The sequence below is a fragment of the Pelodiscus sinensis genome, chromosome 7, assembly GCF_052426305.1.
Source record: "Pelodiscus sinensis isolate ZL-2025 chromosome 7, ASM5242630v1, whole genome shotgun sequence".
Classification (NCBI taxonomy): domain Eukaryota; kingdom Metazoa; phylum Chordata; order Testudines; family Trionychidae; genus Pelodiscus; species Pelodiscus sinensis.
In genome coordinates this window covers 18983451-18997142 of record NC_143058.1, presented here as the reverse complement: position 1 = coordinate 18997142, position 13692 = coordinate 18983451, and the positions used below count along the sequence as shown (strand labels likewise).

The window sequence follows — 13692 nt, the reverse complement described above, 5'->3', positions numbered from 1 at the left end:
TCTACAAAAGGGTAGTACCCCTCCCATCCATTACAGATGGGCATTACATTTGCCTTTCTCCTGGGACCTCCCATAATCACCATGAGTTTTCAAAGGTAACAGCCAATGACTCTTCTGTCATATCAACCAACTGTCTCAGGCCCGCTGGATGCTTTGGATCCGGTCCCATGGACTTGTGCATGTTCACTTTTCTAAATAGTCCTTAACCTGCCCTTTCACTACTGAGAGCTGCTCACCTCCTTCTCATATTGTGCTGCCCAGTCTGGGAGTTGACCTTGTCTGTGAAGACTGAGGCAAAAAAAGTACTGAGTACTTCAGCTTTTTCCATATCCTCTGTCACTAGGTTGCCTTCTTCATTCAATAACAACCCCACACTTTCCCTGGCCCCTCTTCTTGTTACTAACACACCTGTAGAAAATCCTCTTGTTATACTTAACATCCCTTGTTAGCTGCAACTCCTGTTGTGCTTTGGCCTCTATGATTACAACCCTGCATGCTCAAGCAACGCTTTAATATTCCTCCTTAGTCATCTGTCAAAGTTTCCACTTCTTGTAAGCTTGTCTGTGTGTGTGTTTATGTTTTCTGAGAATTCTCTGTTAAGCAAGCAGTTCGCCCAATGTATTTACTGTTCCTTCTGCACCTTGAAATGGTGTGTTCCTGCACCCTTAATAAGGCTTCTTTAAAATACAGTCAGCTCTCCTTGACTTCTTTCTCTCTCATAATAGCCTTCTGCCTATCAGTTCCCTTAGGAAGTCAAAGTCTGCTATTCTGACATCCATATTCTGCTGCTCTCCTTTTTTTCCTTTTGTCAGAATGCTGAACTCAACCATTTCATGGTCACTGTTGCCCAGGCTGCCACTTACTTTAGCTTCCCCTACAAATTCTCACCTATTTGTGAGCAGCAGGTTAAGAAGAGTATGACCTCTTGTTGGTTTCTCTAGCACTCGCACCAGGAAGTTGTCCTCAACACTCCAAAAACGTCCTGGATTGTCTGTGTGCAGCTGTCTTGCTCTTCAAGCAGATGTTAGGGTGATTGAAGTCCACGTCTGATGTTAAATAATCAAAGAAAAGGAGTATGTGTAGTGAGATACATGTTGATGGAATGAAATTTTGAGCTCTCTCTGAAGAATCTGAATACTTGGATGAAAATGAAAATGAATGGCTAGACAATGTACTTACTGCATTTCTCCATAGAGATGCAGAAATACTTTACTGGGGAAACTGCAAATGAAGAGGTTTTGTGTGAAGTTCTTAGTATAGTGCCATGAAAACAAAGACCCTGTTCTAAATAGTTTGAAATATGAACAATAACTTTGATTTTGCCTTTTAGCCAGGTAACATCAGTGCCCAGACTTTGGCCAATGAACAATCTGCATCTTTTCTAGATGAAAGACAGAATTCAAGATGCATCAGAATGTTTCATTGCCTTTTTTCTTGAAGAAAGAGGAAAATATAGGACGCCTACTTCAATTTTGACTTCAGTTTGCTGGAGCAGGGATCTTGCTTAGAGAATAACATTTCAAAGTCCCTTATGGGATTAGATGCCCTTCAAAAAATAAAAGTCTAGAGTCAGCAAAGTAAGTTAAGTTATTACGTTTACTGTAAAGTTATTTGTTTCTATAAATGTAGACTATGCAAACAGGACACAGTTAAGTGGCTAAGTCTCAAAATTAGCCTTTTGTTTTCAAATTAATTTTTGGGCTTCTTTCAGTTTGCTTGCCATCTTCTTTGTGTTCAGTGAACGTTAGTCAAACCACCATCCCTTTGTCTTTTTGTGAATACCTGTGAATGAAAAACAAACAGGAGCAATTACAGACAAACATAAAAAAGAGACGCGATAATTATGTCTCTCTTTTTTATGGTTAGTCATTGTGGTCAATCTATGTGTGAAATCAAAAGGGGTCATGATTTCAATCTTTTTTTCCCCTTACATTTCCAATTCTAATTGTTCAGTTTAGCCACAACATCTATTATATATTTTAGAAATGTGCACCTGTCTGTCTTTCCATCCGTCTGTGAGTCGGTTTGTTCAAGAACTTGTCCTAAACGTTAAGAGCTAGGACCATCAAATTTGGTATGTAGCTTCCTTTTATCCTAACTTAAAGCAAGGTCAGGATTTGGTTGTGCCAAGACAATGGGAGATGATTTCTATAACATGGAAAGGGAGGGATCTGAGAGCAGGGATAGTTATGCTCCATAATGACCACAGGGGGGCAGTGAGCGTGAGGGACCATTATACTGCAAAGTGGCCAAGGGGGGCAGCTGCAACAGAGCTCTCCCATCTTACTGGCCAGAGTAAGTGATCCTTGTACTTCAAAGCCTAAGGCCAAATCATTCCCCCTGGCCCTCAGCCGCAGCATCAGATAGAAGGGAGAGCCTCACTGACCAGCAGCCACCTTGGGGAGGAGCTGCCAGCTAGAGCTGGGCAGAGCAGCCCTGCCTCCCTCTGGTGGCCCCAGTAAGCCACCCAATCTCCCAGCCTCCTGTCCTGAGTCCTGAATCCTGCACCCCACCCCTTCTCAGAGCTCCCACCCCTGCCCTGAGTCCTGCACCTCCACCTCCTTCCCTGAACCCCACACCTCCCAGCTCCTTGCCCTGATTCCTGCATCCTCACCCTCTACCCAGAATCTCCATACCTCCCAACCCCTTGCCTTGCTCACCCCTGCCTTGACCCTGCACCACTCCCAAAAGCAGACGGCTAACTCCCTACCCAGTCCTGTTGTGCCCCCCCGCCCTGCTCAGTGGAGATGGGATACAGGGTGGGAGAGGGGGCACCTTGACATCAGCGCCCCTCTTCTCCCTCCCCTGCCTTGCCCTGCACAGCAAGCAGGAAGCTCCCGGGAGCGAGGGGAGGCAGCTCCAAGGCAAAGGGAAGGAGGTACACAGCACTACGGTGGAAGGGCAGCTGAAATGCCAGGACTTGATGGCCTCTTGGCCAAACCAATCAGGATCACCCGTCAGAGGCTCCAAGATCTACCTGTAGCTTCCAATCTACTGGTTGGTGACCATTGGGTTAAAAGAAGAAAGAGCCTGCCAAAATTCTGAATTACAGAACTTCAGCACACTCAGGTCATGGCTTGCTCCAATGAGACAGACACCAGCACTACTTTGAAATTACTGCAAATTTCCAGATCATGTTGGATATAGACATACAAATAAACACAGTGCATGCAAATGACCACTAATTGTTTCTGTGGAATTGGGATATTTATTCATTTATTTGCATAAAAACAAACAGCATAGTCTTTGAGCCCATTTTTTCCTCTCCATATGCAAAACCATTAACACTCTGAAATATGCTTTGGGCCAAATCCTCTTCATGATATTGATATGCATAGTCCAAATAGGAATACTGTATAACAGACTTACCCAACTTTGGAAGCCCTGATGATACTCACAGCACATGCCGAGGGCTGCAACATAAGTGTGGTCGCATATACATGCAAATATACACAAATAGCTTTTTTCACACTGATGCGCATGAATACAAAGATTAAGCCTTAAGCCGCAGCGCTGGACCCAAACATGTCCAGTGTGAGCCAGTCAGCACCTCTCAGGCTCTGCCCACAGGGCTAAGCAACCAGCACTTCCCACAATGCCTTGGCGCTCCCGGCACCTCATCCCTGGGGGCTAGAAATGCTGTCACTCTGTACCCATCTGTTCCAGCCAGTCCATCCACTTGCAGCTTTCAATGCTTACCGCATCTGGGAGATGCCTTGCCATTGTGGAGCATGTTCCCAGTGGAGGCCATGTTCAAAGGATCCCACTTGTGGGCCACATGTTGAGCCCGGCATAAACCCAAACTGCACCGTGGGCCACAAATGAACAGGTTGTGGGCCATGAGTTGAGTAGCCCTGCTGTATACTCACATAGTTCTCCTAGCGCTCCAGAATATTAGATATAGGGTAGTTCCACCTGCAGGGAAAAACAAACTTTTTTTTACACACTGTGTAGATAAATTGATCGCTCATTATAAATGAGGCTACACTATGGTGTGACAGGTTTAAAAAATGCTTAATCTAAGCAGGCCTTGTCTACAGAAGGGATTTTTTTTTAATATCCCTCTGCCGAACTTGTGGAAGTGCTGGAGTAGGCAAAGCTCGGACAATTTCTTACATATTTACCATTCTGACAATTACGCCATGTGTCAGTATAGTATGGTGTATGGAAATTGGTGAGGTAAGACTGGACATGTACATGAGCTGCACTATTTCAGCTGTTTGAGATTATAACAACACATCTGTTGAAGGTCTGGAAAGAATTTTCTGCATGGATAAAAACTAAAATTACAATGGCAGAATGTCACAATTTTTTAATGGTTAAAATAAATAGATTTATATTCTGTGGCATGGTGACTATTAGTATTACTTGAAAATTCATGAGTTTCAGTACATTCTTAGAACCATAATAATGACATACATTTAAGTGAAAGGCTTGTTTTCTCATTGAGAAAGTGCACAGCGAGTGACATAAATTCTGGGATATCAAACTACTGACTACCCTTTGTATTTGTACAGCAAACAAACAGAAATCATACATCAAAGACATAGTTAAGAGTTAATATCTTTTGATGATTTTTATAAGCATGTGTATCAGGGTTTATTTTTATTTTTTTTAGCTGTAGTGACATTTGCCTCATATAATCTAATTCCATTTTTTTCTAGTTCTAAATACATTGATAGTTGATTATATTTCCCTATACTGAATATGGGACACCTGGTAAAATTACTTATATTCAAGTGAGTTCAGTGGCAATCCATCAACCAACTTTGTATTTTCTGTGTTGATGTTGAAACTGAAGTTGAGTAAAATACTGAAAATTGCCAAAGAATACAGTTGGGCATACTTACTTGCTTAAAACCATTGGTTATTGCCTCAGAATTTTGTATTTGATCTCCAAAATACAAAGCAAATTACTAATAGTTTTGTTCTGGAACTTGCAGTTTTGTCTGGTACCAATGACATTTCAACCTACAAGAGCAGTTCGACTGACTCCTTTAGAGGACAATAAAGCCAGTGCAAATACTGATAGCAACAATATTTTAAGTATTATGAATTTTGTACCTATACCTATAAAACCATATACCACACTTTATCAGCCTCAGTCAGCCAACCCACAGCAAAGGCAGGCTAAAACATCACGAGACCAAGCTCCTACTAGTGCTTCTGAAAGCTCCACTTCAATGGAAAACCTGGACTCGTTCAGAATGGATAGCTATTGCAAATGCTCCGGAGACTTGAAAGAACAAAGTGAAGTAAAAATAAAATGCAATGAAGCTGATGTAGGTATTAAAAGTAAACAGGTGGACTTTGAAAAATATCAGCTTTCAATAACCTATGAAAATTCAGATATCGTGAACAGAGCCAATATTCTTGATGAAAGTTATGCTTACTTAAGCTCAAGTGAAATGACAAATACCAAGGAGAACTGTGAGATATTTGCAGTTCAGTGTCTTGCATCAAGCAATACTGACAAGGAAAGAGTTGGAAACTACTGCGAGAGAGATTTAGCAGCAAAAAGTGTCATTAAGACTTATCTAAAGGAAGCTGATGTTTCAGGGATGATCCCAGCTTATACTTGGTGTGCAGATACTGACACTGTGAATGCTGTGCTTGAAAATCATGATTTAGATTCAAGTTGCAAAAATGTAGTAGAATCATATCATATGCTGGAAGAGAAATCTGTAGCTAAAATAATGCCTCACTTTTCTGCTGGAAAAGTAGAAACCAGTATTTGTCCCGTAGCCTTTGGAAAAACTGAAAAAATAGCTATTTCAGAAGCAACTGAAACAAAAATCAATAAACCATGGCCTCTTGTCCCATTATTTGAACATGTGCCACCTAGAGCACCACAGATTGCCAAATGTCCCAGTAGGCCTCCTAATGTGAGTCACAGCTTCAACATACTAGCTCAGAAAGAAAATGATAATAAGATAAAAACTAGTAAAAATAAAACTGCTTTTAAACCTAAAATGAGTAGAAAAATACCTCAAGATTTCATTGTTTCTGATGAGAGTTCCACCAAATGTAAGACACACAAAACCAGCATCAAGAACCAGATTTTCCCTTCTGGGGAAATGTCTCATGTGGAATGTGAGGCTTCTTCAAAGCATCAGAAAAAAAGACTTCAGATGAAGAACTGCTATGTTGTTCAGAGTGCTCAGAAATCTAAAAACCCAGCATTTCCTTATATCTGCGAAAGTTCAAGCAGCCTAAAGAAACACGTTACTCCACACTCTGTTCCACAAACACAGTCTGCCTCAGACTACTTGAATCTGAAATATAGTGACATGTTTAAGGAAATAAATTCAGATGACAAAGGCCCAGGGATTTATGAAATGTTTGGAACTCCTGTATATTCCCAAGTGCGTGAATTTGGTCAACATGAGAACAGATTTTACAGGGAAGTTTGTTCTGCTCCACTTGAGAGATACACTGTTAATAAACGTAAATCTACCTGTACTAATGAGAAAGACAGCAGCAGAGTAAGAAGCACCCAGAAAAGAACACATTCTAAACCCAAGAACATGACTGACATTAAAAAGAAACAAGTAGGCTTAACACCAAAAAAGAGAAGTTCTGTGTTAAAAGATAGCAACACAGAGCTGCATGATGTTTTAATCATTTCTGCTTCTGATTGGCACATAAAGACTTCAAGAAGCACACCATTGTTTAATGAAGGTGAAGATCAGCAGTTTCTGGGTTTGGAGGAATTTTCACAATTCACTAAACAAAATAAAATCATTCCGAATTCAAACCTATCAACTATTAAAGAAGTCCCTTTGGAGCTATCTTCAGATAATAGAGATGTGGCTAACAATCAGATATTTGCAATCAATGCCCACAGTTTTCATCTGGTTGATACAGATCATGCAGAATGTGTTGCTTTAATGAGTACTTTGATAAAGACGGATCAGAATAACAAGTGTGGAGTCCAAGGAAGAAAGGATATGAATAACTCCATCAATCTGGAAGCAAACCAGACCTTACATAAGTCTATAGAGAAATATGAAGCACTGTTTGCATTGTCTTTTCCAGACAGAGCAGACTCTACGTCTTCTCCAAGAACACTAGATCAGAGCTGGGGACACATGTCCGAAAATGCATCAACTCAGCATTTAAATGCTGCAGGCCCAGTTTTCCAGACTTATCAAAACATTCTGGACTGTGCAGATAACGAAAAACTGACTGATGAGTTGCTTTGTTGCCTGGCGGCAGAGCTACTAGCACTTGATGAAAAAGATACCACCTCTTCCATAATCCCCACAGAGAATACAGATTCTGAAATACAAAATGTATTTGCTAGAGAAGAAGAAGACAGCGTGAATGTGGATGGCAAAGTGGCGGCAAGTGCAGAGGAACAGGTAAAAACATATTTCCCATAGCTACCTATTTGTTTCCTCAAGATGTAGCAAAACCACCAGCATGGAAAAACAGGTGAGTCCTCATTACACTCAAACAGATGGCAACCTGAACGCATCCAAAATTTTTGTGTCAATTTTATTGTCATCTGATGTGTAGACAGGCTTGCCCATTACAAAGACCACAAGAAGTGACTAATAAGCCTGGCCAGCAGTTACTTTGTTCCAGGATGAAAGGAATAATTATGGAGAAACTAAGATGAGCAAGGCTAATATAATGAGCAGTGATAAACTGGAGAAAAATGGTAAAGGGAAGGGACAAGCCACAAGAATAGACCGACAGATTTCTTTGTGCCCAGGCCAAAGCATTGGAGCTCTAACATAGAGGGCAACCTTATCTTTGGATCAATATTAGCCATCAGATGGTTGCCCTAGAAATGACCATAACTCTAAGCTTACTATAAAAGTTTGGAAAGAGTTTACATTGGGAAAAATAAAACAAAAGTGCTCTATCATGGAGGCAGCAGAGCTTAGCTGATAGGACACTGAGGCAGGAATCAACAGTTCTCTAGCTTAGCAAAAACCTGCTGTGTGTGCTCGTGTTAGTCATTTCACCCATTTCTTCCCTCCAACACCTTTGTAATTTCAGGACAGGGACTATTTTTCACTGTGCATTGGTGTATTGCCTAACATAAGGGGTACTAATTTGCAGGTGCTACTGTAACACAAAAGAGAACACACACCTCTTTTACAAATCTTTCCCTCCTCATAAGCATCTATGGGTAGATAGGGACACTTCTTTCATTTTAAAATGCCCCCCATCCAAATTTTCCTCAACTTGTTTCAGAACAATTGTTCTAGAGGAAGCCATTTCCAGGGCTGAGATTTATTTAAATGTATATCTAGCCCAGGGACGGCCACACTTAATGTCCCTCCAAACCACATACCATAACCTCCAGAAGTCTGAGCGTACACCTGCTAGGAGCCAGGGTTCTGGGCTTCAGCTCCACGCCTGCTGAAGCCTCAAGCACTGGCAGCCACACCCTGCTGGACCAGAGCCCCTACCCTCTCACTCCACTGCAAGGCAGAGGTCCTGAGCTTCCTCCTCTCCCCCACCCTCCGCCCCAGTCTGGTAGGCAGAGAAAGGGGGGTGACAAGGGGGCGGAGGGTTTGTGAGCTGCATCAGGCCACAGTTTGATTCTTCAGCTTAGTAAGAAGTAGGTACTTGAAAACTAGATGACAGACTAGGGTATACCTTGCTATCCAGCTTTCTTAGATGGATTCTTTTGCATTCTTTCTGATTGACAGTCAATAGTACCTAGGTACGATACTTACACATTACTTGAAAGTGCTTTATGTGTAGTATAATCAAGGAGCCTTGATTTTTGACCACCCTAAAGTGATGATATAAAGAAGAGTAATTTCAGATTATCATTTAAAAACGTGAATAATATTAACATGAAGCCCTTATCTTTTTCTCCTCTGCCCCATCATCTCCCTGACCACCACCTCTCTAGCAGAGTTACAGTAATGCTTTTCTGGTGTCAAAGAGGGAAACGGACTTGCTAAGCTTCAATAAACCTACTGTGTTTCCAGAAATCACTCAAGTTAATAAGGATCCTATCACATGGACCAGAGGTGAAATCCTTGGAAAAGGAGCCTATGGCACTGTAAGTTAAAGTCTGAATATTTTTAAAAATATGTTATTTCCCTCAAGCTACATAGTTAACTATTATCCCATTTACTGTGTATGTCAATATTTTGGATTATACAGATGAGTTCTAGATCAGCTTCCATGGTACATCTAAAATGATATTTATTTTTTAAAAAGGCTGTCTCTAAATCATATTTAATTTTTTCAAATTCTGGTCTGATTGCAGGTGTATTGTGGTCTGACAAGCCAAGGACAATTAATAGCAGTGAAACAAGTTGCTTTGGATACCTCAGATAAAGTCAGTACAGAGAAGGAGTATCAAAAGCTGCAAGAGGAAGTTGACTTGTTGAAAACACTAAAGCATATCAACATTGTAACCTATTTAGGAACCTGTTTAAAAAATAACATTGTAAGCATTTTCATGGAGTTTGTCCCTGGTGGCTCAATTTCCAGTATTATTAGTCGCTTTGGGCCATTGTCCGAAATTGTCTTTTGTAAATATACAAAACAAATTCTGCATGGGGTTGCCTATTTACATAATAACAGTGTGGTACACAGAGATATCAAAGGCAATAATATTATGCTTATGCCAAATGGTGTTATAAAGTTGATTGACTTTGGCTGTGCAAAGCGGTTAGCATGGGTAAGCCTGAGTGGCACACACAGTGAAATGCTCAAGTCTATGCATGGGACTCCATACTGGATGGCACCAGAAGTAATAAATGAATCTGGATATGGAAGAAAATCAGATATCTGGAGCATTGGATGCACTGTATTTGAGATGGCAACTGGTAAACCACCTCTGTCTTCCATGGATAGGCTAGCTGCTATGTTTTACATTGGAGCCCACAGAGGACTGATGCCTTCTTTACCTGACTATTTCTCAGGAAAAGCAGTAGACTTTGTCCATGTATGCTTAACCAGGTAAGTAGGTTTTTTATTAGTTTAATATTAATTTGAAATAACCACCTTTGATCTTTGATGCAGTTTCTCAAATTGCTTGTATGTTGTTGATCATCAGCAGAGGCTTTGGGTTATCTCCTATAAGGAAACATATCTCTGTAAGTTACCATTTTGCTGAGCATTCCAAAAAGGCTTGAAGCAAACTTGAATGTTTTTTAGTGACATTTAGTTCTAAACTTCATTTTGTTGGGTCTTTCCCCCCACCCGTAGCTCCTGGCCAGTGTTCCCTCTAAGAATTCATGAGCAGAGTTTTGTCTTATGCGCCCAATGAGGTCACATGCACTTGTTTGGATGTGTGCCACTGTGGCACCTACCACTGGAACTGCTCCCAAAGAAACTGTCCCAGATAGCGCCCCCTCCCCCCCCCACCTCTTGGGGATAAGGTGAGACATCCCTCCTCCAGGGAGCACAGTTCCCTGGGCAGCCTGTGTGCAGGACAGGGATTGGCCCAGGCTTCTCCTCTCTGTCACTGCCCAGGGTTTGCAGGGAGTGAAGTGCTGGGGGTGGGGCAGTGACATGCAGGGAACAGAAGGGACAGAGGATTGGGGGCAAAAGAGGTAGCCAGCCCAGGGAGAAGTCAGGAAGCCACTTTGCATCCCTGGACACAGCTCCAGCCACCTGAGCAGCTCCACTGCCATGCTGCCCTGGCATCCCCAAGCTGGCCCCAGGCCTCCCCACACCACACGGTAAGTCCAGGACGGCTGCCCCACAAATCCCCCCATGCCATCTCAGCTGGCCGTGGCCTGGAGAAGACACCTGCCAGCAGGAAGATGAGTGCTGCTGCACAACTCTGCAAAGTAGCTGAGCAGGCAGAGACTTTTTTGTGCACGGCTACACAGGCAGGAACCGTGCTCCTGGCCTTGCTATTTATTTGGATTTGACTTTGATTCTAATCTGCTTCATTTTATCTACCCAATCTTCAGATACTTACTGATTCCCTCTAGCTCCCTCTCTCTCACCCCTTTCTTTTCCCCTCTATTTATTTTGGGTCTACACATCCTAAATGCATAACTCCAGTCATTCGAAGAAGTGAGCTGTGCCTACAAAAGCTCAGGATACCATCTACATGTTTTCTTAAGTCTATAAAGTGCTACCACATTGTTTTTTTCTATATGAGTATGTCTGCACTTGCACCCTAGTACGAACGAGGGATGCAAATGTAGGCATTCAAAATAGTGAATAAAGCAGGGATTTAAATATCCCATGCTTCATTAGCATGATCTTGCAGGCGCGTTACTCTGATCAACAGCTGTTTCGAAAATGAAAGCGCGCGCCAGGATGTGTTAATTAGAACCAAACTCCTTGGTTCGAACTAACGTTACTCCTCAAAAAATGAGGGTTTGGTTCTAACATGTCCTGGCGCGCACTTTCACTTTCGAAATAGCTGTTGATCGGAGTAACATGCCAGCAAGATCACACTAATGAAGCGTAGGATATTTAAATCCCCGCTTCATTGACTATTTTGAATGCCTACATTTGCATCCCTAGTTCGAAGTAGGGTGCAAGTGTAAGCATACTCTAACAGACTAACTTGGCTACCCCCTGAAGCTATTCATTTGAGTTAGAGCATGCCAGGGTCATTTAGGAATATCTCCTTCTTAAAATGCCCTCATTACCACGATCTGATTTAGGGCTAGCAAAGGCAAACAACTTACAAGACAATCATACGAGGGAGCTCTCATAGAATTTACTTTCTGCTAGAACATTGAACCAACCACTGCTATGCTATAAACTGTTCTCATCCAATGGCATAAGAATTAGAGGGGGGGGGGGGAGGGAAGTATCTTACAGGGATGTTAATGTAAATGGCTAATTGAATAGTTGATGCAGTTTTCATCAACTATTCCATTAGCTGATAAGGGCACCTCCACTTTGAACTGTAGCAACAGGCCCAGGTCAGGGCTTTCTTGATAGAGGCAGGGGGGGGGAGAGGGAGAAGAGGTGACTAACCATTCACATCCCAGGACCTTACTATATTACTCTGAAAAATGGACAGTTACCAACAGGAAAGTTGGTTTCACCTGCGTTTTGGTATTACATTTCATAGAGTGTTCATTAATGTTAAGGGCAGCTTTAAACAATCTGGAAAAATTAAATGCATATACAAAAAGCTATTCTATTCTATTTGAAAAAAATGCAAATAAAACATGCATAGAAGCCTAAACAGAGGAGAGACACCTAGAAAGTGCTGTTTCCAATGTTGCAATTCTTGTGACTGTCTCATCACTCTTGACATTTGGGGCATTCTTTGCTAAACCTTGGCTCCTGGAGTCAAGTGATTCTGCAGACTTCAGTATTTATTTATTTATTACAGGAAAACTAAAGAGCAAGTTTGTCACCCACAGCATAGTGGTAAGTTTGAAAATAGCATATCCCGAGTGCTCAAAAATAGGAAGCAGGGTAAAAAGCAGTCAATTCAGATTTGATCACGGCAAGAGTCAGCAAACAAGAAATAATTCTTTAAATAGCTTTGATGCAACTGCCACTAGAATACCCAGCTTACAAGAAAGCGAGTGACTAACTGGAAGAAATCAAAGTGACAATGACATCAGAAGGCTGGAAGCAATTATTTGATTTAAAAAACTGAAACTACAAATAGTCCTGCAGCACCTGAGAGACTAACAAAAAACGTAGAAAGGTGCTGCAGGACTATTTGTTTAAGATTTGTCAGTTACAAACTAACAGTTACCCCTCTGAAATTATTTAAGAATTCTATTAATGTCTGTACTTTCCACTAAGCCTTGACTCCTGAACTCTAAGAAAATAAATACTGCAGAAGCAACCATGTAAGATATCTATATTTTATAATATAACAGTGAAACAACATGCACGTTTTGTAACTATTTTCTTTATTAATTCCTTAACCCCACTGTGCAGGGATCAGCATGAGCGTCCATCTGCTCTACAATTGCTGCAGCATCCCTTCATGAAGGGAAGACAATGAACTTTTCAAAACATCTGCCAAACTAATATACATTTTCCATTCATATCTCTTTCTAACAGTACAACAGGGTAATTTGCATTTGAATTGAAATAGGAGTATAGTAATTTACTAGATCTCAGCAGTCAGCCAAACAGTGGAAAGCACCTGTGAGACTGCAATATAATTTAACTAGTTTGATTTGTGCTGTGACATGCTTATCAGGGCTGGGGAATTTAGATTGCCATTTATTCAGTAAACAACTTTTTTTCCTGCAAAGATTAAATGTTTAAACAAAAGCCATGACATTGTTTTCAACTTGAAGAGGCTTAAAAAGAAGCTATTTTATAAAAATGGAACTGGGGGATTCCCATTTTTTCTGTGAATATGTAAGTGGTGAAATAGCTAATATTATCCAAAAGCATCAAAGAGTTCTGTACATGTTGCTCAGGTGTATTTCCCAAACAGAATTCGCCAGTTCATTAAATGTGACTGTGGAAATCACTTGGAAAAATCAGAATTTACTTTATATACAGGTCAGAACAATACACAGTTACAAGTACAAAGCAGCTTTCAGAAGGGTCCATTTAATATTACTTGGATACAGAACAGCAAGTTCCAGCACACACATAATTTGGAAGTCTTTTACTGCTGGTGATTTATCAAAAATTAATTGGCAAGAGATATCTGCTCTATATATGTACTAGTCTGTAAACTTCAGTAATTAACATTTCCTGTTCGCTCTCGGAATACAAATGCCATAAGAGGCTTTATTCCTCTTTTCTCCTTGGACT

The 13692-nt window shown here is 41.2% G+C and overlaps 1 protein-coding gene across 1 annotated transcript; it reads left to right on the top strand.

Annotated features, from left to right (window-relative positions):
• Positions 1-1438: 1438 nt before the first annotated feature.
• On the top strand, positions 1439-12991 carry MAP3K19 (mitogen-activated protein kinase kinase kinase 19). The gene is made up of 5 exons (XM_006117069.5): positions 1439-1577; positions 4944-7364; positions 8879-9031; positions 9242-9939; positions 12856-12991. The coding sequence occupies exons 2-5, from the start codon at positions 4959-4961 to the stop codon at positions 12920-12922; spliced, it is 3324 nt and encodes a 1107-aa protein (XP_006117131.3). The 5' UTR covers positions 1439-1577; positions 4944-4958; the 3' UTR covers positions 12923-12991.
• The last annotated feature ends 701 nt before the right edge of the window (positions 12992-13692 follow it).

Coding starts and splice junctions, on each gene's coding strand:
- MAP3K19 (XM_006117069.5), top strand. CDS start 4,959: ATGACATTTCAACCTACAAGAGCAGTTCGACTGACTCCTTTAGAGGAC. Junction 9,032..9,241: donor GAAAAGGAGCCTATGGCACT/GTAAGTTAAAGT, acceptor GTCTGATTGCAG/GTGTATTGTGGTCTGACAAG. Junction 9,940..12,855: donor GTCCATGTATGCTTAACCAG/GTAAGTAGGTTT, acceptor CCCACTGTGCAG/GGATCAGCATGAGCGTCCAT.